Genomic DNA, 25957 nt, shown 5'->3' with positions numbered 1-25957 from the left:
CAATCGCTCGTGCAATCGCTTCCTGAATGGGCTTTCCATTCAACTACCTCGTCGAATGTCTGCGATGAGTGAAAAACTCTATTTCCGTTCGAATTTAAAATGTTGATGACGTAATTCGTTGGGCAGACAAATTGAAAAATTGAAAGGAAGATCTCTTGAGTATTTTTTCCGTTTGAGGCTGTTATCTTGGCGTTCTAAAATATCATTTATGCTCCAATATTTATAATATTTTTCCCAAAGAGTCGAAGGGTTAATTTTTAATTCAACGGTATGATTTATATTGGTTTAGTCTGTATTTTTCTCTGTTCTGCTAGCCTGATATGAGTGGGAGCACACTGACACATGGGAGCATTAACTCCTGTATATAAAGACGTAGTGCGTCTAATAAAGTAGAATGTAATGAGGGGAATCAATGTTTCAAAACAATGCTCTCATCGGAGGAGCTCAATATTAAGTGCTGAATTAGCTTTTCCATGCAGATGGTAGAGGAAATTCTCGCAGAAGAGGAATGGTTTAACTTAGAGTTAATAGCATGGTATAATAATACATAATTTTTCCATAACTCAATATAGCCATACATGCTCGTAAAATAGCCTGTTTTGATATCGTCAATGGTATGTTTGAAGCAGAGCTGTAGTTGGGAAAAAAATTTATGTGGTACTCATCAAAAATTGCCAACAGCTGAACATGTAATATAAATCCGGCCGCGGTTGAAATGTCCAACTCCAGCTCTTATATTAGTTCCAAGTAGTGCCACGAGATAACTCTGAACAAGTAAATAATCATCTCCGATTTTTCTTTCTTAAATCCATTGTACAATTTACAGGAGGGCTAATTTTTACATATGTAAAAAGGTAGTTTAACCTGCACGCTTATAACGAGTTTAGATTGTAGGGGGTAGGCCGTGCCGGCCCGTACCGCACAAACTACAGCAGTGGTTTGAAGAGTAAATATTTCAATCTTCAATGAGCGTATCCTCGCAAGGTCTACCATTTTGACCTGTGCTCGTGTCTGACTCCTGCGGTCACTTGCCTTGCGGGATCACGTCGGGTCTTTTTTGTCCGCTCGCTGCCGTGGTTTCCCTGATAACTGCGTGATGGTGTGAAATTGGCCCATCCATCCCGATCCCAATTTGGTGATCTCCCTCGGTGTTTGCGGTTGAGCGATGGATTTGTCTGTCGCGGTGAGCGGGGGAGGATGCGAGTGCACGCACGTCTCTGCGTCCAGTGGATGGTCCTTCATTCCGACGCGTGCATCGGCAACGGGCCTCGTGTCAACAAGATTAAGAGTCGTTATCCACTGCCGATTCAGGTCATCTGTCCGTCGTGATCGAGTGCTGTGTTTTAATTCTTCCCTGCATTACTAAATGAGCGCATTCCCTCACTTTCAAGCAATTTAACTCTTTTTAAATGAGTGAAATTTTCATGTATTACTACACTCAGAAATAAGAATTTCATGCATGAAAAATGAAGATTAAAATATGAGAGTATTGTTTCAATAAGCTTGAAATATAAATTGTTCTCTCCTCTGAGTATGTTAATTTGTCCATAGTAGCGTAATGTCGAGATGCAAGATAATCTCAAGGTGGCCCATTCATCGCGCTCTCCTAAAAATTGTCTTAATTAAGTCGATGGTTATCTGTACTGTAAAATCAATGGCAATTGTAAATTTGATTTTCTCTTTCTTCGGAATAGACACATTCGTGTGTGGATCACACAATGAATGGCTCCGTTATTTTTATGTCCTTTTGAGCTCGTGGAATCGAGCGTGCGAACTTCAGATCTTTGAAATATTGACCGTCGAGGAAGAAAAAAATGGCGTGGAATAGGTTGGTTTCCTATCATTTTTTTATTACCTAAATCGAAAGATTATTACTCCTGGAGTACGCATTTCACGCTCTTAGATTTTCGAATTACGATATCTATTTTTCGCGATTAAATGAAAAGTGTAAATTTTTAAGCGACCGAAAACGCGACGGCTAAGTATGAATGCTGGGAAAAGCCCGTGTGACGTCATTCTGGTTCCTGCTGTCGCCGTGTGAGGTGACCTTGGTGCGAGGCTATGAGCGCCGCTGCGATGCAGGCTGCTAGCAGGTAGCAGAGTACCCAGCTAGCAGGTAGCGCTTGGCTTAAATAAGGACTATTATTACCCTTTCAAACGAAGGAGACTTTCCGACCTTAGGCAATTTTAATGGGCGATTATTAAGAGATGTTTCCCTGAGCTCTGTGCCTCATGCATGCATTGGTATCTCAGACGATGTAAAACTCCTATCTACTCGTTTAGAAGCTAGGTCCCTGTGACGTCACGTGGAGTGGCATTGCATGGTCGCCAATATGTCCTTTTTCAAATGCGGTTAAAATTGACCATTGCCACTCGTCTAAACTGGGATTTCTAAATCCAAATAATTTGTATATTATGAATACACTAATGGTGGGTAGCGAATCGCAATCAATGCCTTTCGTTTTCTTTGATGAAGGAAACTAACGAAAGTATTGCTTTTTGTTTCTCCTCCAAATCTTGGGTTTTAACGTTTTTCTTATTATTCGGTGAACTCATTGAGCAACTCTAGCGTGAAAAATTGCGTTTAAGCAATTATTTTTTTTTTAATTTCATATGATACATTCTGCTGTGGAGTCATAATTGCCTGTTGAAAAAAGGATTGCTTTATTTGCTTCGCAATCATATTTTTTTAGTAATTAATAAGTAATGGCGTATAAGATGGTTTCCTTTCTCTATGCCTACGGTGGCTGTGCTTGCCACATTGCTTTTGCGTTCCGCCCTCGTGGATCACACCTGCTCCTGACCTCTTCGTCCGCCCGCATAAGTTCACCAACGATGATAAAGGGCACGGTTCCATTGATATGGCAAATTTTTCGGCCCTAAACTTTCCCTGTAAAACCTCCCTGGTAACTGGTCATAATATATGGTGAACTACTAATATGGGAATTGTGCATCTTGAATGAGAGAAATTTTAATTCTCACAACGGAATATATTATTATATTCTTCAAGCCATCATCTCCAATGATTATAATTGAATTTCCTTAAATTTACTGAAATATGTCGTGTAAAGGAGTCCACCATACTCTGGCGTGCCTTGTCTGTAGAAACCATTTGGTCTGTATTTTTTATTAAAATTTATTTTTACGCTCATTCCTTAAAAACGCCAATTTAAAGGGAGAATCCTTAAGTAATGCTTCTTTTCTACCATCGATGACCATTCCTCAAATGTTACCAGTGAAAGGCTTCCTGTCTCAACGTTAGGTAGTAAACCCGGAAAGTTACGGTTGATTACTCAAGCTTCAAGGTCAGTCAATCTAGTGTAATTTTATTCTGAAGGTTCGATTGTACGATTTAATTTTTGTTACATTTGTGGTCATAAAAAAACGGCTTCAATCTTCATTATTTTTATGAGCTTTTCATTTTTCTGACTTGGCAACTATGATGACCATTGCTACGAATGCTGAGATGGAATCATGTATATACGGTGTGTTGACGTAAACGCTGCTGTAGCAAAATATGGACTTCGTATTTGCTGACGATTATTTATTTCCACAGACAAATTATTTTAAATATTTCGTGTATTAATGTAATTCGGTACGAGAACTTTGGATTAAGAGGATAATATTTCCCTAGAACGAAAATAAAATGTGTCACTCCGGAAACTTCATCCTGTCATTCATCGCTGCTCTATCATCAAAATATTGTTATTTTTCCATTATTTCCCTTATTCTTACGAATGTGATTCTTCTTTAGGAGTTGTCTCTGTAAAAAATAAACCACTAAGGTTAGGTCTCGTTATTTTTTGTCAAGATTTTCTAATTCTGATGATCTGGAATACTCATTAGGATAGTTTTAATTTTTCGACTCCTTTTCCAGGTTTTTAGGTTATTAGGGAACTGTTTTAAGGAACCATTTACATTGTTGTGAATGAAATTCAACGTTTTTCAATTTTAATTAATGGTGAACGATGAAATCATTGCTTCAAGATAGTAATTTTATCGCGGCCTGTTCATTTCCGCCGTTTCAAGAGTTCACGTGGTATCCCATGTTAATTTTTTCCCCCAAGAGCCGAGAGAGGGACAGTTTTCAATGAAGAGATCGGGGATTTTAGTCTGTGGTTACTTTATCTGGCGCTCCTCTGGTGAGAATTATATTACATTGCTATTTTTAATTTTTTTCTGTTTTTTATTTTACGGAATTAGTTGAAGGGGGAGTAACGACTCATTTCTTGAGTGTACGGTCGTAGCTGTGTACAATTGTCGTCGAGACTCTTCTCGCTGTTTCCACGTCGTGAAAGGGACTTTTAGCTGATTCAAAGCGAAAATAATGATTGCATAGCTTTAAAAACGTGACTAGTTGGTGCATTTTTTATTTACTTTGATTTTAACACAATTGGCGATCTTACTGTTGCTCGCGAAGTAGATACTTACTAGCATTTTGATGATAATTTTTTATCAAATGCCTAAAACTTATGTGTTTTTCTAGTGTACGTTTATATTTTGTAATTGAGAACTATGCCATTGAAATATTTTATATTTATCATTCTTCTGTCCTTTTTCAACTGTCGGTCGTCGGGTGAAAGTTTCTGTGGGAATTCCAACTGCAGTCGCATAGAATCTTTCGATACATATATCACCAGGCTTCCTAAATGGAGATAAATATACTTAAAAAAGATGTCAAGAGAGAAATTTGATCCTCATTATGGAGGGTAAGGGACTGAGACACTGTTGAGTGATTTGTTTATTATATCAGTCATTTCCCTTAGCTTGGAGTAGATTATCTCTGGCCGATAAAGCGCCTTCAGTCAGATAGAACACTCACGTCAACAGGCTGGGATGATTTGATAAATATCTTAGTTAGCCGAATGAGCTAATCTCGGAATTCACTTTCATGGTTGAGGCATCTTGAATGCTCGTAACTGTGGGGGTGGTTATGTTCATTCATTACCTTTCAGTTTTTGCCGATGTTGTAATATATAACATGTTCATGATTTTTCAGCTTCAATTACAAGACACTTTAATTCAAGCACAGGACATTAGCTAATCATGGACAATTACCGTTTGTTATGGGGCTAATATGCTGGAAACTCAGTATTATCGCCGTCATCCTAGCCGGTGTACTTTATTTCATTATTGATATGGTGCAGGTTAGACCCAGAAGTCGCCAACCAACTAAGTTTGGACAATCTATTGGCTCGTTATATTTCCGACTGTGTCCGTGGCTATTCAACATAGAGGCTTTTATATTTTAATATAACCTTTTAATATTATGACGCCCATAATGTCTCTACAATGTTTGGACGCAAATGAATAATTCATCTCTTGCACGGTAAATTTCAAGCAACTTATGACGTAACCGTGATAATAATGTTAACATAATCGTATATAATAATCGTAATAATAATGACGTAGGAAATAATCGAGAAAACGATGTTGACGTATCGTTATTTTTATTGTGTTTACCTGATGCCCGATGAGCAGTTTATCTTCTAGGGCGTGTAGAACACATTTTTGAACGCGAAGTTGCTAAGCCATGATTGAATTCGAAACAATGACAACATATCTAATTAAATAGTTAATATCTACACAACTTTCATTCGATAATTGAACTGACAATCTTAATATCGGACTGAATGAAAATGTATTACAAAATAAATAAAAAATACTCTAGGCTGGCCAGGGGCGTTGCCAGGAATTTCGTTCGAGGGGACCAAAACCAGGGGGGAAAACTTTTGAAAAACAAGATACGTATTAAGTAGAGGGTTTTAAACTAATGTTAACACTTTTCATAATCGAATTAACTTCATTTATCAAAGAAATATTTTATAAATTCATGGTTTTTCAATATTTCGTTTTCTTTTATGAAGGAAAATAATTGTGTTTTTATATTTCGGGGGGAGGGGGGAAAGAAGTCCAGACCCCCCCCCCCCCGGACCCTCCCCATGGCTACGCCACTGAGGCTGGCTTTGCATGTAAATACACGAGTTCTTTGCTCTCCCTAATTTTGAAAAATCTACCTCAGTTGCACTGGATACATTTCTGCTAATGCTTAAAGCTAAGCATTATTGGAGGCCTCTTCCATTTTTTACTGTAATTAGGGGGAAGTACACTTATTAATAAGATTAAGGGAAAAATAGGATTGTTTCAATTGATTTTTTGGGGTTATGTGATTCCGTTCTTGAGTCTCTCTCTGTTCGGTGAAATCTCGAAGTGGCGGCAACAGCAGCAGTTGGTATGGCGTCGGCCGTTGTCTGCTACTGCAGCAGCGCGGAATGTTTACGCTCCAAGGGTTGCCGCAAGCGATTTCTCTTCATTAACGACTCTTTCTCCCCTCTCTTCCTCCGCGCTGATTTTTGGGGAAACGGGCCCACAGAAATGATGCCGATTGTTTGAATATGAAATCACTCCTTCCTTCTACGACTCTCCTCTTGATTGTCTAGGTTTGGCCTCCATAATTTTTTTGGTTTTTGTATCATTTAAATCTTGCGTTAAAGGATTTCTCATGAAAATCGTTATTTGGAGTATCTCCTATATATTCCCAGCATAATTCCTGGATTCAGAAGAATTGAAGTTTTCGACATGACTTACGGTAGTTCTTCGTAGCAGCAAACCGAGGATCACATGTTGGCAATTAAAAAAATAATGGAATGTGGAAATACAGATATCGTCTGAAGACGTGCAATATGAAGAAAGAACATGTAAAGGTTCTTGAAAAAATGCAAGCTAAAAACAAAATCACGCTATTAATATAATGAAATTATTAATTTGACTGATGTCTAATGATTAAACATCTTAGAATATGCAGTAAAATACTTCTACTGAATGACATTGCAAATACATGTTTTAATCATAAGTTCATGAATCATGAAATGATGACAAAGAGATAAGATAACTTGTCTATGTCTAACTAAACATTTTATGCTTTGGTGCACAAGTAATTGTAAATGAGTGAAATAGATTAAGTCGCATCTTCCTGGTGCTTGATATTTGGTGATTTGTTTCTCCCTTATGCTTTGAGTAAATTGATAATTGTATATACAGTTTTCTTATTCCACGGTTTCCTCAAAGTACTGTCTTTAATTCCATTCATTTTTCTGGTTTGTATTAAAATTCCCAAAAAAATTTCAATTTTTGCGAAAAGAAGTAGTCATCCCGTGAAATTGAGATTCTCGTGGTAAGAAATTTCAACTTTGAGGCTCAGATGGTCATTGAAATAATGGGAAATGTTGATTGTGCGTTTGTCTTGATAACTTCCTATTCATCTCATGCGTGGATATATTTCGTATCGGAGAAAAAGGCGATTTACGATGTTGAAAATGTCGACTGCTTATAGCCAGTTAGCCAATGAGATGCGTCTACTTGAGGCGGAATTTGTTTGAAGGGGCGTTCACCCCTTCAAACAAATGACACTTTGCTCGAGTTGGACCCTATAAAATTCAAGGCTCGCGAAAAAAGATAACCTTTCCGTAATTAATGCTTCGGGTTGGGGATCGCGATTCTCTTCCATGCTAAGCGCCACCCTTGCGATGAGTGGTCTTTTGAAATTGAAGACCACGAAAACAGGAAGGGGAGGAGAGGACGGTGGAGTGGATTGCAGGCATCCTGCTCCACGCCTATTCACGACACACCACCTTCCTGTTCTTTGTGTGAACGCTGCTTCGCCTTTTCACTCAACCATCCATCCTCCTCCATCATTACATATCCCTTTACCTATTCCCTCCCACTACTTTCTTTCTTGTTTTCAGCCCCGAACACAAAATCCTTCTGGTATTCGGCGTATTACGTCGCCATACTTTTCTTAATAAAGCATTTCCTAAATACTCCTATTAAAACCTGGAACAAGAAAAATTATGACAAGTAGTCCTGTATAGCATTGAATGAGATAATAAGTGAAAAACATTCCTGCCCGGAAAGCGAGGGTTTACCCCACTACCATTGGAGCTGGCCATAAATAAATAAATATATACAATATAAGGAAATAAATGCAAGAATGCACTTGGTATGATCCTATCGTACTTCATTTAAAACTTCTGTTTGGTTTGACCCCTTCTGGTCACCTCCGAGAGAGAATTACGGGTGTTCGTCTTTTCCTGAAAATGATGACCTGAGGCGAAAGGCATTTGATAGGTCATTATCAATTACTATGGAGTGTAACTAATTGTATCGGTTAATTATTTTAAAAATTCCACCAACTGAACACACTTACTACGTGAAGACTTCGATTCTATTGAAACATTTGAAAAAGTAGTAGGCGTTTAAGAGTTTTTGGTGAAAATTTGCGAAATATAGCTAATTGTGGATGAAATTTTAAAACTTGTTAATATTAGAACAACTTGACAAAAGTGCCGGCCTCGATGGTGGTGGAGTAAAGTCATCGCCGACAAAACTAAAGGTCTTGGGTTCGAGTCCCGACTGGGAAGGTTTCCCCTATCCAGAGCATGGATGTTTGAGTTGCGCATTGTTAATTTTGGAATACCCGTTTAATTTACGCCGTTAAGTTTGCGCTGTTTTCGGAGATTTTGGAAAGATGTTTTTTTAATCACTTGGAACACTGTTTTTAGACGAGTTCATAGAATAAATTTCTTGTCCGTACGACATGTTTCGAACCTTAGAGGTCATTCTCAAGTACAAAAAATTTGAATGGTAAGCAAACATATGTACTCCTTAAAGGGGTTGGGGGAGAGGGTGGAAGGAATGGGAGGGGAAGGTGTTGGGTTGGAAACCTCAAGTTGTTTTCTCAATTCTCAATACAACCTCCACTTGGGGTTTCCAACCCAACACCTTCCCCTCCCCCTCCTGACACCCACTCCTTCCACCCTCTCCCCCATCCTCTTCATGGAGTATATATGTTTGCTTAACATTCAAATTTGTTGTGCTTGATAATGACCTCAATTGGTTCGAAACCTGTCGTATGGACGAAATAAATCAGTGGAAATCAACGAAGTCTGCTTTTCATTTTCGTGTTTTAACTTTCACATAGTTGAGTCTAATACAATTGAACGAAATTTCTTGTAATTTTCTCTCCTGCTCAGGATGGGTGTTCTTTCGATGGTCAGGATTTGAGGATGTCGACGGAGGAGGGGGTCGTTCATAGCTTCCGAGCCCTCCCTCCTCCAACCGCTCGCCTCTTCTCCCATGAAATCCGCCCCTAATGCGCCACTGCCCCCTCCCCACTTGCCCAACTCTTTCCGCTCTCGACTCACTCGCTTTCCTCACCTCTCGGTCCGTTCCTTCTCTCCTCTCGAGTGCGAAAGCCGGCGGTTTGTTTTTATTCTGGACGTGATAGTCCTCTTTTTGATTTAATGAATGCGAATTGTCCCTCTTGTTCTGGGTTTTTTTGGCCCTGTTTATATTCCGTGTTGCATCTCTGGAAGTTTTACGCTCGCCCTTCATCAAAACAGAGAAGGATTTGAAAAATGTTCTGGTTAATATGGGTAGGGTAATGAGTAGATATCAACTGAAAATAAGCACGAAGAAAACCAAGATCTTAGTGTGCAGCAGAAGAGAAGAAGTCAAGACCAACATTAAAATAGGGAGGCAAAAACTGATAGAGGTGGATGAATTCTGTTATTTGGGAAGCAAGATAACTAGTGACGGGAGAAGCAAGAAAGAAATTATCAGCAGAATAGCCCAGGCGAAGAGAGCATTCCACCAAAAGAGAGACCTGCTTACAGCAGGAAACACAATTTATAAGAACCTACATCTGGAGTATGCTCCTATACGGAAGTGAGGCATGGACAATGACCGCAGCGGAGAAAGCAAGGATAGAGGCCTTTGAAATGTGGTGCTACAGAAGAATGATGAAAATCAAATGGATCGACCGAGTTAGTAACGAGGAAGTCCTAAGAAGGGTAGGAGAGAAGAGAAGCCTCATGAAAACCTTAATAAGAAGACGGAACAACCTTATAGGCCACATCTTGAGACATGATGGCCTGATGAAGACAATCGTCGAAGGGCAAGTGAAAGGCAAGAATGGAAAAGGAAGACCTCGGACAAAATATATGGAACAAGTAAAGAGAGATGTGAAAGAGAAGAATTACGTAGGTGTGAAAAGATTAGCTGATAGGAGAATGGAGTGGAGAGCTGCGTCAAACCAATCCTAGGATTGTTGACCAATGATGATGATGATGATCCATTCCTCTCTCCTATCCGCTAGCCTTTTCATAGAGAAGTATTTATTCTCTTTTACGTCCTTTATAATCTGTTCTATGTAACTCATTCGTGGCCGTCCCTTGCCCTTCTTCCCTTACACCTGTCTTTCTACGATTGTTTTCATTGAGGCATCATGTCTCATTATGTGGCCAAGTCTTCTCCTTAGCGGTTTTCAGAAGACTTCTCCTTTCTCCCGCTCTTCTTAGCACTTGCTCATGACTTACTCAGTCGATCCATTTTATCTTCATCATTCTTCGGTAGCACCACATTTCGAGACGCTTGCCCAGCCGTCATATTTGACTCGTAGTTTGTCCTTTTTAAGCGATGGAAAAATAATTCACTAGAGTCATTAATGGTCGGTTTTACTTGTCAGAATAAGCCGAGGTATTCACATCATCTACCTCTACTTACTAACCCCGCAAGTTGCCTCAATAGGCGTGTAAGAGTGAGTGGGGTTTCAGGGCATTAGCCGTTTCCAAAAAAGCCGTTAATAAAAGGAGAAGCGCGCAGATTTATAGACATGTATGACGCTAGAGTTTTAATTTATCATTTATTTGGCGTTCCCAAGAATGTCTGAAGGTGGGAGAAGGTATTTCTCGAATGAAAACAATTTAGATTGTCCACATGATGGGCCAGCAATAACGTGATTGAAAAAAATGGATGGAAATGTAAAGAAAGAAGAACCTCGTAGAAACCAGAGACAATCACTTGCGTGAGGAAGTTAAGTTAAGGGGGTATGAGGGAAATTTAAGGATGTGCCAATGGAAATGGAGAACCAGAGAGGAACCAAAGCAAACCAATCGTAGGGTTTCAACTCTCTCCACTCATTCGCTGCTCTGAGTTTCAAACCCAAAGAAATAATTGAATTGATCTAAGATATTTATTGATCTTATTTATTTATTCTTGTACCTAGTTTCGACGATTTTCGGTTATCTTCATGCACAATGTAGGAAGAAATGATCGTTGAATTTACTGAAGATGACGCATCAGCGTCGAAACTAGTTGTGCAATATTCAGATAAGTGGAAATGTACGATAGCTTTCTATTAATATATTTGTGTAATTGTTACCTCAGGATGTACCAATACGTCTCGGCACACAGTTGAATTTAATGATATTAATAAATGAAAGACACTTTGTCTCTTCCACAAGTTTATAAAAAATTATATTTTATGACCGGTTTCGGCTATTACACCATTATCGAACTCAGAAAATATGTGGTGGGAGCAGGTTTATATATACCATGCTTGCTAATGTGGGGGTGGGGGTAATTCTGTATTTGATGATGGTGTAATAGCCGAAGCCTGTCATAAAATATAAATTTGTATAAACTTGTGGAAGAAACAAAGTGTCTTTCATTTTAATATGGAGCCCTTCCACCATGTACATGCTTCAAGTTTCGATTTGATTGAATTTAATGATCTTATTTGAATTGATTAAAATATCGGATGAAATCGAGTGCGCTTGATCGGCAACGTACCTTATGCTATCTCCACCACGCTCCCTCCAAGACGCCTATTCAGAGAGAGGAGCTCAACGCCCAATCGTGTGCATCCGTGATGCGTGAGGTCGCATCTTCCGCGTGAGTCACGCACCGACCCTCGAGCCCATGACAGCACCAGCGGCGGATCCGGAGATATTGTCATTCTGTGACAATGGGGAGTTTCCCCCCTCCCTCCCTCCCTTCCCCTCTTCGCCCCACCCCTCAACACACGTCTCCTCCTCACTTTCCATCAACCGACGACGACGCCACCTTCCCTCCTCTCGTCTGTCCAACCCACGGATGTCCTCCGACGAAAGCGGGCTGCCTCCGCGCAAGGTTACCTATCGTTAGGGATGAATCCGGAAAGTGCTTACGGCTGTCCACGTTGATCGCGGAACCTCGCGAATCGCGTCCCCAACGCGTTCGTGGGTAACCTTGCCCATGCCTCGGGATAAACAGCGACTTTTCGCGAATAACGTAGTGAGAGTTCAGCTCACTTTAGCAATGTTATTATCCATATAAGAGCGTATGAGGCTTAACTTGGTGGGAATAATTTATGTATTCATTAAAAAAAATGTCGCCGTAAGACCCCACGCAATTTATTTTTAGAAGTAGTATTTAAAATTCAACGAAACAAGGTTTCGGCTAGCAATGCAATAATCAAAGTGGTAAATGGCTACAAGGTGGGCCTTGATAATGGAATGCAGAAACCATGTTCGGATGCATTTTCCTTGGTTTTTAAAGCATATTGGGAAGGTATAACTCCTGTTAGCATCCATAATTGTGATACAGGCTAAAAACTATGTCAAGTGGGGTGTCAAATCCTCCAGAGATGAAGGATGTTCTTAGTTTTTGCTGAAAACTTTCATTGGAAAGTAATTTTGCATACAGTTAATTATGATTATTTATGTATTTTTCAAGACAGCGATGGCAGATGAGCTCTCTTTGAAGATTGATCAACTCCGACGAGACGAGTATGAGGACCCTTCGGGATATTTTTTTCTGACCCTCTTCCAACGGAGTCATTCCTTGGCTTCACTATTGTTGGTTAACATGTCATAATAAACATGAAAAAGACCCATTTTTATCTTTTTCGCATTTGACTAAGATCATTATGTATGACTGACTTATATCCGCCAAAGCATTGTTCGTCATGTAGCTCGTTTCGACAGGAAATTTTATTTCCATTAAATTTAGCGCTCAAAAAATAGGAGGAGTTTCGGAAATTTAATAATTTATACCAGTTACTTTTAACAGAGAGGAGAATCCTCGCTTTTACTTACATTTTTATATTTCCTATAATAATTCTGAATTTAGGGTGTCAACGCTGCCCTCGGCGTGTTTCTGCATATTTGCTCTAAGTGAAGATGAGAAGTACAGTCTACGTATGTCATGAATTTCGTTCCCTTCTCTCCCTCCTCACTCCCCCTTCTCCCCTCCTTCCCCTACCAATACGTCCCACGCCCCACCCCTCTTCCCCCTCCCCCCCTCCCCCTCCTCTCGTGAATGACTGTCGGAGCATTAATTCGCAGCCACACCCTCATGACCTCGGACCACACTCCTCGCTGCTTTTTGCCCCACACTTCTCTTGAGTTGATCTCTGTCGTTTGGTATCATGCACCTTTGTGGACTGCATTGAAGCACAGGCCACGTAGCCACCTAAGTGTACGCCCACAAAAGGTCTTAAAGTTACGGTGATTAAAATCATTTTGGGCTATTTCGCCGCGTTTCAATAAAACCCTAAGTTTCCCATAATCAAGGCAGGTAATGTGCTACTAGGCAGACCTTGTTAATGGCATTACACACCGCAACCGTGGCTAATTTCATTGCCTTGTTTTATAGTGCGGGAAGGTATAACTTCTGTTCTCATACACATTATTGCAATACAGGCTAAAATGTTTGACTAGTATCGGCCGGGAAACGCCGAGGCCACCTATGCATTGACCCGACGATACAGCCCAAAAAGTTTTTAATCACCATTACGACCACCCACAAATATGTTGATGAGGATGTAGAATTTAAGTTTAAAAAGGATCTTGCAGTCGACTAGTTAGAATTAAATACACTTAGAATTAAAAGTTACTCATAATTTGAGATGAAAGTAAGTTTTGCAATTCAATCTGTAATTATTCCGATATTTAATCGATTTAATGAAATATATGTATTTGAGGGAATACGGAAGAAACTAAAAGGTCTGGATGGAGCGAATATTAAGCGGAGAGATGATGCTTAAAACCGCGTTAGTGGGAATAGTGCTTGGTAGGCGGGGAGGGTTGGAATGGAAGCGACTAGGTATAACCGAATTTGGAGAGGGGAGTTCTATTTTGAATGGGGCGCAGGCGGGCTTGGAATGCGAAATTCTCCATGTTAACTCATTTAAACTGGTTGAATAATATTAAAAATGAAAATAGTATTGGTCATTATTTAATCTGTAAAGGGAAAATGCACGGTAAATTTGAAATAAAGGTCCATCGTGCATGATTTTCTCCCAAATTTTATGCGGATTATCAAGAAATTATGGAAATATCTACCTTACCATTCACATGCGTGACTGGAAGCAAACACCGTGGATACCGAGATCAATCACGACGTTTTGAAATCTGGTGAATCGAAAAGACAAGTTGACGCACTATTTTTAGATTTTAAGAAAGCCTTCGACACTGTACCTCACAACAAACTTTTATACAAATTACAGTCATGCGGATTAAACGAGACAGTTGTAAACTGGATACGCGACTTTATCAGAGATCGTAAACAAAAAGTAGTTCTTGACGGAATAAGCTCTGATGTTGTAAAAGTTACATCAGGTGTTCCACAAGAAAGCGTAATCGGCCCCCTGTTGTTCATTATATACATTAATGATCTCTGCCCCCGCATTAGCAGTAAAATACGCTTATTTGCTGACGACGCTGTCATCTATCGCGAAATTAGTGATCACTCTGACTATGAAATTCTATCATCTGACCGAAACAACGTTCATTTGTGGAGCCAAGAGTGGGGACTCGAACTTAATCTGAGCAAATGCATGGCGTTACATTTCTTGCGGAATTCGTCCAATTCTAACCATGTTTATGCAGTTGATGGTATTAACATAAAGGCAACAGACGAAGTGAAATACCTGGGAGTTACGATAACCTCGAACCTCACGTGGGGAACACATATAAAGAATATTTGCGGCATAGCCCTGAAGAAATTAGGATTCATCAAGCGTACTGTGGGAAGATTTTTGGATGAGAAAGTGAAAGAAAGGTGCTATTTCGTTCTCGTCCGACCGCACCTTGAATATACAGCGAGCGTATGGGATCCGGTGCAGAAAGACTTAATCCGCGAACTGAATAAAATACAAAAGAAGGCTGCGCGTTTCGTCAAAAACTGCTACGGGCGTACAGACAGCGTTACCCAGATGTTAAGCGAGTTAGGCTGCGGGAGCCGTTGGAGACTCGGAGGCTGCGCGCTAGGCTTAGATTGCTTGAACAATTGAGAATGGATATCTTTAAGAGCGACACAGAGAACATAATATGTATTAGAGCCACACTATATTTCCAGGTCCGATAGAAGCGATAAATTAAGAGAGATGTTTTACCGAACGGATAGATATGGGAATTCGTTTTCCCCCGAACCATAAAGGACTTTAATAAACGCTAGTTCCAACTTCGTTTGAGCACTTAACTTTTTAGCTGTAAACGGCTGGTACCCTAACACCCCCTGCCACACGCCTTTTAGGCGGCTTGCGGGGTATTATATAGATGTAGATGAATTATTGGACCGGATTTAGTCGCATGCTAATTGAATATGTACTTTAGAGTGACGGGGATTGGCGCGCTCGTAATCTGTCCTTGCACTTTCTAAAACTCCAACCCCTTTCATCCGTCCAAGGTGGCGCTGTAACGGGATCATTTGTAACGAAACGATGATGATGACCGCGCATCACGTTATTGAATGGGGAAGAATATTAGCGAATTGGCAACAGTCTTAGTGTAGGCTTTGGTGCTGCACGCGAGACTTCATTGAAATAATGGAAGGAGAGGTGTAGAACACGCCGATACAGCAGTCAAAGTGTTCACTTCTTCAATGCCAACTTTTTATTCACTTCATGCCTAAGAACGAATACTTGACACATTTGATCATAAGCATCCACGTCTTTATTTATTGAATCATCCCCCCACCCCTGCCTCAAAAGTATAAATGTGATTTTAGAAAAATCTTCTCGGGATACCGTGCGGGTTAGATTATTTAAGAGCGCCGACGTTTCGGGTACCGACTCGCTACCCATTACTCGGTAGGGTACCGAGTAATGGGTAGCGAGTCGGTACCAGAAACGTCGGCGCTCTTAAATAATCTAACCCGCGCGGTATCCCGAGAAGATTTTTCTAAAGTTATTCGCCGGGAAAGTGTAAAATCATATATATAAATGTGATGTTCTCATGTGCCAGATGATGACTCAGTGAGCCGAAAAAAATCTTACGAATTAAAATTATTGCGGAAAAGTTCAACTATCTTACATTGCAATATTTTTTGCTTTTGATGTATTGAGGCCGTAGATCGCAACTACCTTTACTTATCCTTCATTACGTCTTCTATAAATTACTTCATTACTTGCTCTATAAATTACTTTTTATCAATGGCGGATCCAGAGAGGGGGTAGGGGATCTAGCTCCTCTCTAGCCTAGCCTAGATAGTCTTTATCTAGATATCCAATATACACTAGATAAAATAATAATTTTGTTCGGACCCCCACTACTGCTGGGAAGTTATGCCTTGTCCCTATCCGGCATCCGCCTATACTCTTTGTTTATTAATGGCTATCACTTAAATTACAAACTTCGTGCGCACACCTAGGCTCACTTGTTTTATTTTCGTCTCCACTTCTGTCCTTCTCTTCACTCCCCTCATTCTCTCTCTCCTCCCCTCTCCTCCTACTTCCACTTCCCACTCATTTCTTCCTCGCCCACACTTTCTCCGTCTCCGTCTCCGCACTCTCCCTTTCGCCTTAGTCCCCGCCATGACTCCGACCTGATCTCCGCGGCGTCTCTCTCCTGTCCTCCGCCGCCACCGCGGTCCAAAAGCCTCCCGTCCCGACTTATCCCTCAGCGCTGCCCGCGAATCGCCACCTCGACCGTCACGCGCCCAAACGTAAGTGTTGAAACTCGGTGCTTTCCAGCCGTGTCCTTATCGTTTCACTTCTAATTTGTGCCGCGTGAGCTTGGAAACCAAATTCGTGCGATGGAATTTCAGTTTGTGTGCCTGGTGGTCAGCGATGGATTAAATGGTGCGGATCGTCTTCCAGCATTTCCTGAGATGACAGCGAAATAGCCGTCGTGAGCGATGTTTGTCGATGCGAGTTTTTATTGTGCCAGCTTCATATTCGATGTTCATGAGTTCTGCGAGGTTTCTAACATCCTCCATCGCATGGACCAAAATTCCGCTTCGGAAGTTTGATATTACGGTGTGCACTTCTAATGGAGAGATTGAGACATAGCCTTGAGTCTGCGGTTTGGTCATTTTATATGATCTATTACTATTTTTTTGAAATCTTAAGTTCCTTCTTCTACTCATCCTGTTCTTTGCCAGTGCATTCACTTCTCTGTGGCTGTTACTCTCCGGATACCTCTTAACGCAACTGATGGGTAGGACATCGGGGGAAATTGCGTTGTTGACGGAGCCACGGTTATGGCATCACATCGCAATGTAAGACCCTGAGCTCTAGAGAGGCACAGATATTTGGATGGATCTCACAGATCGGATTCTTACTTGGGAGTGTCAGCAATTCATAGTTAATCCTATGCGCCATATCGATGGCTAAGTTCTAACAACGAGTAACTCAAAATTTGATCGGTTTGGATCAGGTATCTTAAACAAAGGGTAATAACATTAAAAAATATAATTCAAGCTAAAAATAACTCTTTCTTGGCAAATGCATGCTTCTTTTTCAGGTTTGTGAATTTTTGGTTTTTTGATTTTAGCGTACAATTAGAAAAAAATTAATCGTTTTTTTTGCTCTCCTGAAAAGTTGCTATTTCTGAGATACGTGTTGTTAGAACTTAGCCATCGATATATTGAATGGGGGTATACGGATCGATAGCAATTTACGCCTGGCTCTCCTCCATCTATCGCACTATACACCCATCGTTCATTCCGAGTCCGTTGGGCAGTGAAAGTAGTTCTCCAGCATTTTAGCTCTGTCAGTTGAGTTGGTTTACTTTCGTTTTATCCCGCAGTACTGCGATTTTTCGTAGGTGGCAATAAGTACATCAAAATGATACTTGAGTAGCGGTGAAACAAATGGTTCAAGTTTGCAAGCATGGCGTCGGGGGTGCACAGAGAGCCAACCGAGTCATTTATACGTTTAATGCCATCGGTCATGATGCGTGTTGCACCTCCCTGCTCTGTTTCACTGTGGCCTCAAGATTTGCTTTTGACGTATCCATAATTCACCATATTAATACGTGCCAATTCGCTTGCAAGCTGTGGATAATTCTTCACTAACAACTTGTAAGTCTACGAAATTCGTACATCGAAGGGCGTTGGGCTAATTTTTAACCCAGCTCAACCTCAAATATTGAAGCTTTCATTTGTGATGAGTACGTCTACCCCACCGGCTACCAAGCTCATCCGAACCGACGTATAGATAATATAGAAATAATTTGATGAAATTATGCCCTAAAATATTCGATAGATAAATATTCACATTGATTAGATATTGAAGATTATAATTCACTATTTATTCACATAGATGGTAGATTGAAGTTCACGAATATGAGGTTGATTTTTTATTTTATTTGTTATATATATTTCCATAGCGTTGAAAATAGCACACATGAGCTTTCACATCGAAAGTAAACAATTATACGTACTCGAACAATCACGCCCTCGGTATGGACTTCCTACCCAGGCGGGACTCGAACCCGTGACCTTTTACTTTCCGTGTCCATCCGTAGTCCGTGGCAACACCGAGGTCGGCAAAGAAGTGGTGAAAGAAGAATCAGTATTTTTCGGCAGCATCAAATCGTGTTCGTGGTCGGTTCGTGCCCTTTTGGAAAACGTAAGCACCCTCTTTGCACGATTCTGGGAGCATTTCTGTCTCGGCGATTTCACATGCGTAATTTTTCACTATGCAACTTACGCCTCGGTTCACCCACCTCGTTTTCTAAAAAAATGCAAAATATAACGTGACCGAGCATTCTCTGACGCGCTCCAGGTTCAAGAGATCATCTCTAATAGGGTGGTTTCCTTTTATTTTTTAAATTGCCTAAATCGAAAGGTTATTACTCCTGGAGTACGCATTTCACACTTTTAGATTTTAAATGACGATATCTATTTTTCGCGATTAAATGAGAAGTGAAGAAGTGAAAGAAGCGCGCGAAAACGCGACGGCTAAGTATGAATGCTGGGAAAAGCCCGTGTGACGTAAATCTGGTTCCCGCTTTCGCCGGTGACCTTGGGACGAGAATGTGCGCGCCGCTGCGATGCAGACTGCTAGCAGGTAGCGCTTGGCTTAAATAAGGATTATTAATACCTTATCAAACGAAGGAAACTTTCCAACCTTAGGCAGTTTTAATAGGTGATTATTAAGCCATATTTCCCTGAGGTCTGTGCCTCATGCATGCATTGGTAATCTCAGACGATGTAAAACTCCTTTCTACTCGTATAGAAGCTAGGTCCCTGATACGCCTCGTGGAGTGGCATCGCATGGGCGCCAATCTGGCATTTTTCAAATGAGGTTAAAATTGACCATTAACATTGGTCTAAACTGGGATATCTAAAACCAAATAATTTGTATATTATGAATACACTAATGGTGGGTAAGGAATAGCAATCAATGCCTTTCGTTTTCTTTGACGAAGGAAACTACCCTATTTATCTTTCACCGGGTAAAAGCTGGAAATGTTATTCATGCATATACCAACTCTTTTTTCGTCGCAATACGAAATGATAATTTCGAGGAAATTACATCAGAGGGAAAATGTGCTCTTCGGACAAACACTCGCTCCGCTCTTTCCACTCGGGTGGGTATCAGTCGGCGGAACACCGCGGTAGCGTTCGGGGGTCGAGAGATTCAAGTGCTCTTTTTAGTATACGATCCGAAAATCAAAACTTTGAGTTGCTCTAACCAACAGCTTGTTATTCTGTGACGATAGCTGGAGCTGTATTCTGCTATATTCGGGTAAAAGTCTTGAGAAGTTTCCTCAATGAAAGCAAAAGTAAAATATTCCTATATAATAAAATAAAATTACTTTGTTCTATTCCACACTTTATTTTAAATAGCACGACCCGGGTTTCAGCATCTCATGCCATCATCAGGTACAATTCGACGGGTGGGTTGCTCTTACACAGGTAACCGTGGGCGGAGGGGAGGGGGGAACATGAAAAAGAGGGCGGGAAGGAACATTGATGACGGGTAAAGCTGTTTTTGTTCCTTCCCACCCCTCTTTTTTCATATCCCCCCCTCCACCCTCGGTTACCTATATAAGTGCAAGCCACCCAACGAATTGTACCTGATGATGGCATGAGATGCTGACACCCGGGTCGTGCTATTTAAAATAAAGAGTGGAATAGAACAAAGTAATTTTATTTCATTATATGATGAAGCAGTTCCACAAAGTAACGCCTGAGACCGTATCTTATATTAAAATTTTCCTAATAGGGTGGTTTCCTATTATTTTTTTATTGCCTAAATCGAAAGATTATTACTCCTGGAGTACGTATTTCGCACTTTTAGATTTTTAAATGACGATATCTATTTTTCGCGATTAAATGAAAAGTGAAAAATTTCAAGCGCGCAAAAACGCGACGCGTAAGTAGGAAAGTCCGTGCGACGCATTTCTGGTTCCCCCTCTCTCCTTGTGAAGTGACCTTGATCGAGGCTCTGAGCGCTGATAGGACGCAGGATGCTAGCGGATAGCTGAGTACCTTGCTGAATGGTAGCGCTTGGCTTAAAAAAGGTTTATTAATACCTTATCAAACGAAGAAAGCTTTCCGACCTTAGCCAGTTTTAATAGGTGATTATTAAGACATGTTTCCCTGAGCTCTGTGCCTCATGCATGCATTAGTAACCTCAGACGATGTATAACTCCTATCCTCTCGTGTAGAAACTAGGTCCCTGTGACGTCACGCGGAGTGGAATCGCATGGGCGCCAATCTGGCCTTTTTCAAGTGAGGATAAAATTTGACCCTTGCCATTCGTCTAAACCGGTATTTCAAAAACCAAATAATTTGTGTATTATGAATACACTAATGGTGGGTAACGAATCGCAATCAATGCCTATCGTTTTCTTTGATGAAGGAAACTACCCTATTTTATTATAATTTTCATTTTGAAAACTCGTACATTCCCTGTATTAAAAGAACGAAGATAAATTAACTCATCCACACTAAATATTATCGGGGCTAATTGAGATTCGTTCTACTATTATTTTGATAGTAAGATTTAAATAATGCTAAGCATTTTATATTTTTAGATAGTTCAATTTAAATAAATCTTTAAAAGGCTTTACGGAATAATTAAATCAATTTAATACTTTTAGATAGTTAAACGAGCGAATCTCTTTTATGATGGCACGGATGAGATATATAGATGATTTTTCCCAATAATTTATCGTTGTAAGTTGTATTAATATTGTTACTATTTTATTCGAAGAAACAATGCAGTTACTTCTTGTTATCGTACCAATGTGGTTAAGACCTTTTTGAATAAACAGAAATAAGTTTTGATTAGTGAATGCCTCGAACCTCCATAGTGCGAATATTTGCTCAAAAGAGTTGATTGATATTCATTGCATATAATGGATTTTGATGGTCGAAGTGATTTATTTACCTTTTATCTTTGATTTACCACACTAATGGTTAGAGTGAAGCTAATAAATAAATATTGAAATGGAAATATTAAGAAAAGACATAAAAATGATTGTGCCATTGGGGAAATGTTTGAAACGTGCTCTTCTCAAATTTATACTTTGATATTTTTTGTGGAGTTAAATTGTAATAATTTTTTTTTTTTTGAGTTTCCACATATATTGATAGCAGTACGCACCCTGTAAGCCATTACAATTGATGTGTAGTTTTAAATTCGCAATCCCGCAATAAATTTTTAACTGCCAATTTTTACCTTTATCTGAAAAAAGAATGAGAGCTGTTATATTTATCCTTTCATAATCATTATTCAAATCGATTAATTTTCAAGAAAGTCGGGAAATCATACTTTACAATTAAATATTTCACAGTAAAAATGTACTGGCTAAGTAAATATCACAAGTATCATAACTATGCAAAATATTACTATCCGTTGACCTGAAAGTAATGATGTAGCCTATAAATTGTTGTGTATAAATAAAGATGTTAGAGAGAAGGGTCCTGCGCATCTGCCGTGTCTTTGTTTATCGCCGACCATTTGTTTTGCCCATCGTCCAATGATTACGTACGCGTGGTCTTTCTTCCGTGGGTCTTGATTCTATGGATTAGTGCTTTGATGGGTATGCTCGCTATACATTCTGCCCGCACTTCCGGTCACAGAGCTCTGCTAATGCTCTCGCCATGGAGCCTGAGTTCGTTATACAAGGGTGGATGGGAAAATCGTCGGTCATCGCACCGCTGCAAATTGCATCGCTTTGTTGCATCTGCAAACATCTCACCTCTCGCACCGACCTGACACACAGCGGTGGCTTTGACAAAGTGTTTTACGGAGAACTGAGAAAGCTCTTTCGTTATGGCCCACGGCGGTGTTTTTGCGTCGCTTTGTTTTGACTGGTAAAAAGCCAGGGACGCAGACGACTCGTACAGCCTTTCACCAAGGGTAATAAAGGAGCTGAATGCAAAATAGAGTGGCAGGAACGGTATTGAGGAGAAATTCCATTTGAGCATATGGTACGTTTCTATCTTAATGAATCCTCTTTCCAAGCCCTATCGAGACGTTTGATGTTTTTCAGTTAACTTCCTCCCTCTACCTTTTGGGAAATTCACAATTTTACCACTGATTGAAACCTGTCCCTGTTATTTTTTGAAACGTGTTAATATCGTTCGTATTCTCTTCCTTATTATGTCTAACTTCCATTGTTATACCCAGAAAATTTAATATATTTGAGGTAAACTATCATATGCATTCAACACCTGACGACCGGAAAATGTCAATGGTATATTGTGTCTGTGAGCAGAGGAATCAATGAAAATTCTAATGTGTTTTTTGTGTGTACAAAATGGCTTTCCGCTCTCCTGGGTATGGCAATTTTCCATTTTGTTATATGCCTGCGACTTTTACCATGCTGTGATAGATTGGCAAGTTATCACAATGACTGGTTTGAAAATATTATCTACACATTCAGGCGAGTTATTTTTAAAGCTCCACATATTATTAAAGAAAGAAATGTTCCTTTCCACAAATAAGTAATAGATGCATGCAGCGCGCTTCAGTTATCCGAGAAAGTAATGGGTACGAAACACATTAATACAGGGTAAGATCATATTTATAACTTTTGAGGAGTAGGTGGGAAGGAATTGGTTTGAGGAGGTGATTGGAGAAATGAGAATAATAAACTTAAGTATTGTTGTAGGACCTTGTCCTATGGAACATATCACATTTTACAAATAAGTCTCAGCAGTGAATAACAAAGAAAAAGTGAAAATACAGTTTTACAGTATTAATGATATATAGTAAGTATCACAGTATTTTGATTACATTTATATTTTTCAAGTAAATAAGTAAACATTTTTATTCTGAATTGATTTATAGTTAACTATGCCGTCCGTTATATCATTCCGTATTCTTATGTTAGAGTTTAAGGTTGACAATTGGTACACCGTAGTTCGGCAATTTGGAATTTTAAATCGTCTTTTAGATCTTACTAATCTACAAGTGAGGAGTGAGCATTCAAATAGTGAGGAAATACAAGCTGATGGGACCTCAGGAACGATTTAGGATACGAGGGAGGGTATGAATAAATTATTTATTGATTACAAATGGCATTTCAACGAGTTTGATCGTATGTTTTTGTCTGCTCTTGTGGTAAATGCGAGGAGATAAACTTATTATGAAATTAGCAAAAAAGGACAAATTAAGACAAAAAAACGTCAAACGTTACGAGATTTGGTGGGGTACTTACTCAGCCACATTAGGCATCTGGAAAGAGAGGTTTTTTGTTCTCCCTTGAGCGAATAACGTCATGGGATGATCCTGACCTTGATGCATTTCTGGATCAAATTATTACTATGCACCACGCCTCGGGCACAATGTATTTCCGGGACATCGAAGATTTCCGATTTCTCGAAGGTTTTCCCCGTTTCAATTGACATTGATATTTGAAAGTTTCGGAGATTCGCCGAAAAGAGACAGCAGGTGACTTGGCATGGCTTAACGAGGACGCCGAATGGTGGAATTGTAATGCGGCGCGCCGTGGGAATGTCTTGCCTAGCCGTGAAACCTTCGACCCATTTAACAATTCGAGATCTCATCACGAGAAATCTCCCCGGTAGGTAACGCGGCATATGAAACCACTGAGGCAAATCACTGCGACGCAAATGGGCTTTGAATGAAAGCTGTTTGTACTTCCCGGCATTTTTACTGCGATCTTACCCGTCTCCGACATTGGTGGTGATTAATAAAAAATAAAAATAAAAAACAATTCAAGATAAGGCATCTGTCACCCTGCCCCTGGACTCTATTCTTGCTGCAAAGTTTATGTACAGTATATCCATGATATTTCGCTTGAATCCGTTTATAATATTTTCAATCCAGTCATTGGGATTACTAGTCCATTTATTACAGCAAGATAAAAATCGCAGGCATATCACGAAATGCAAAATTGCCATAGTGAGGAGATATGAAAGGAAAAGCGCTTTGTAGAGGCAAGAAACGTATCAGTCAAAACTTTTGTTGGATGCAATATAGTAAATTATGTGTATTTTAATTATGACGAGGTCTACTTTCAGAAGTAACTATAGCTATTCAAATATTGTAGGGGCCAGTGTTTATTAATTTAAGCGATAATCTCGGCTTTTTATCGAAATAATGGTAGCATTTTTTCATTCATAATTTTTGTGTCTCTCAGCCTTAAGTTTGTTTGGTCGTTTCTAAAAATTAAACTAAAACCTTCAAAAAGTTCGCAAAATAAATCTGAAATTTACTAAAGATTCTTCCGTTCAAAATTATTGCGTTTTAAATTTATAGCGTGGAAGCGATGAACGTATTTGTTATGCTGCCTGTACTCGAGATTCGCCACTGACCCCAAAATTATCAAAACACACTCCATATGCTCATTCCTATTCCCACCGCGGTTATCTCGAACATCAGGTGACAAAATGTGGAACTTGGAATTTTTCGGGCTCAAGGTTACGCTAGGATTTCAATGAGTTCAATGTCTCGCGTCGTCTCTGGGAGCCGCAATCTCGCTTTATCCTCGCCTATTGCATCTAGCAATAGCTTCATTCCTTCTATAGTTTTGAAAATATATTTTTCAATGTATGCTGTGAATTTTGTTCTTTAGGGGTTCCCCATCGCATTGTATTGTTTTCAGAGCCATGGGATTAGAATGTAAACATTTAACAAATAATTTTGGAAATGTGATTGATGCGATTTGTGAATATCGCTTATCTAAGTCTTATTTGTATCCTCTTTTCCGTCAGCCTGTCCTCTACGCAAACCATTAAAATATTTCCTTAAGAAGTATTAATGATTCTCCCTTGTCGCATTATTGTCCAATTATTTTCAAAGCTGAATTGGGGTAGTTCGTAAATATTTAACAATGAAATGCAAGGTAGGCATTGCAATATTTGAATTTCGCTATTGCCTAGCTTGTTTCCTGCTTCTTTCTGCCTTCTCCACCGTAAAAAAGATAAAAATTACTCCCGATTCCACCCTAAAGCAGTGATTTTTTTCAGAGGCTTTCCATCGGTACGTGAGCATTAAATTATGAAACGCAAGTTCTCAATTCCGAATGCTTATTTTGATATTTGAGTATCGCTCAGGTTTAAGCTGTTTCCTTTCTCCGAAAAAATATTCCCTTAAAAAATACTCTTAACTTAATTCCGCGCCGCCGCACTCAATTGTTTCGGGAAGCGTGGGATCGGAGAATAGCGTGCGATGCCATTCCTCCCGCGACAACATCCGAAAACTTCCTTTTCCTTCCTTATCTTCGGTTTCTCGTGGAGTGTGCGCCTGTGTGTGTGTTGGGCGTGTGTGTGTGTGCGATGTCGCTATTCTTCCCTTCGGAGCCTTTTTTTCCACTCCCGTCATTGTTGTCGTGGGTGGGACCTCTTTCCAGCAGTTTATTTTTTTCATTAGCTTTTTTTTCGGCTTTTACCCCTCTGCTTCTTCCGTCTGGCGGCTTCCCTTTCT

General features: G+C 39.9%; 1 protein-coding gene across 3 annotated transcripts in view; it reads left to right on the top strand.

Moving 5' to 3' along the window:
- LOC124165778 (cuticlin-4) overlaps positions 1–25957 on the top strand; it is a 261659-nt gene that overhangs the window by 13747 nt on the left and 221955 nt on the right. The window contains exon 2 of one of the 3 annotated variants that reach the window (XM_046543270.1): positions 9507–9511. The exons of 1 other annotated variant lie outside the window; for it this stretch is intronic. In XM_046543270.1, coding sequence (XP_046399226.1) covers positions 9507–9511 — 5 coding nt within the window. Of the gene's footprint in view, positions 1–9506; positions 9512–16620; positions 16768–25957 lie in introns of those variants that run through there. One more of the 3 variants, XM_046543273.1, reaches the window with a different exon arrangement.

This window comes from Ischnura elegans, chromosome 9 (genome assembly GCF_921293095.1).
Source record: "Ischnura elegans chromosome 9, ioIscEleg1.1, whole genome shotgun sequence".
NCBI lineage: Eukaryota > Metazoa > Arthropoda > Insecta > Odonata > Coenagrionidae > Ischnura > Ischnura elegans.
This window is presented reverse-complemented; position numbering and strand designations above follow the sequence as displayed.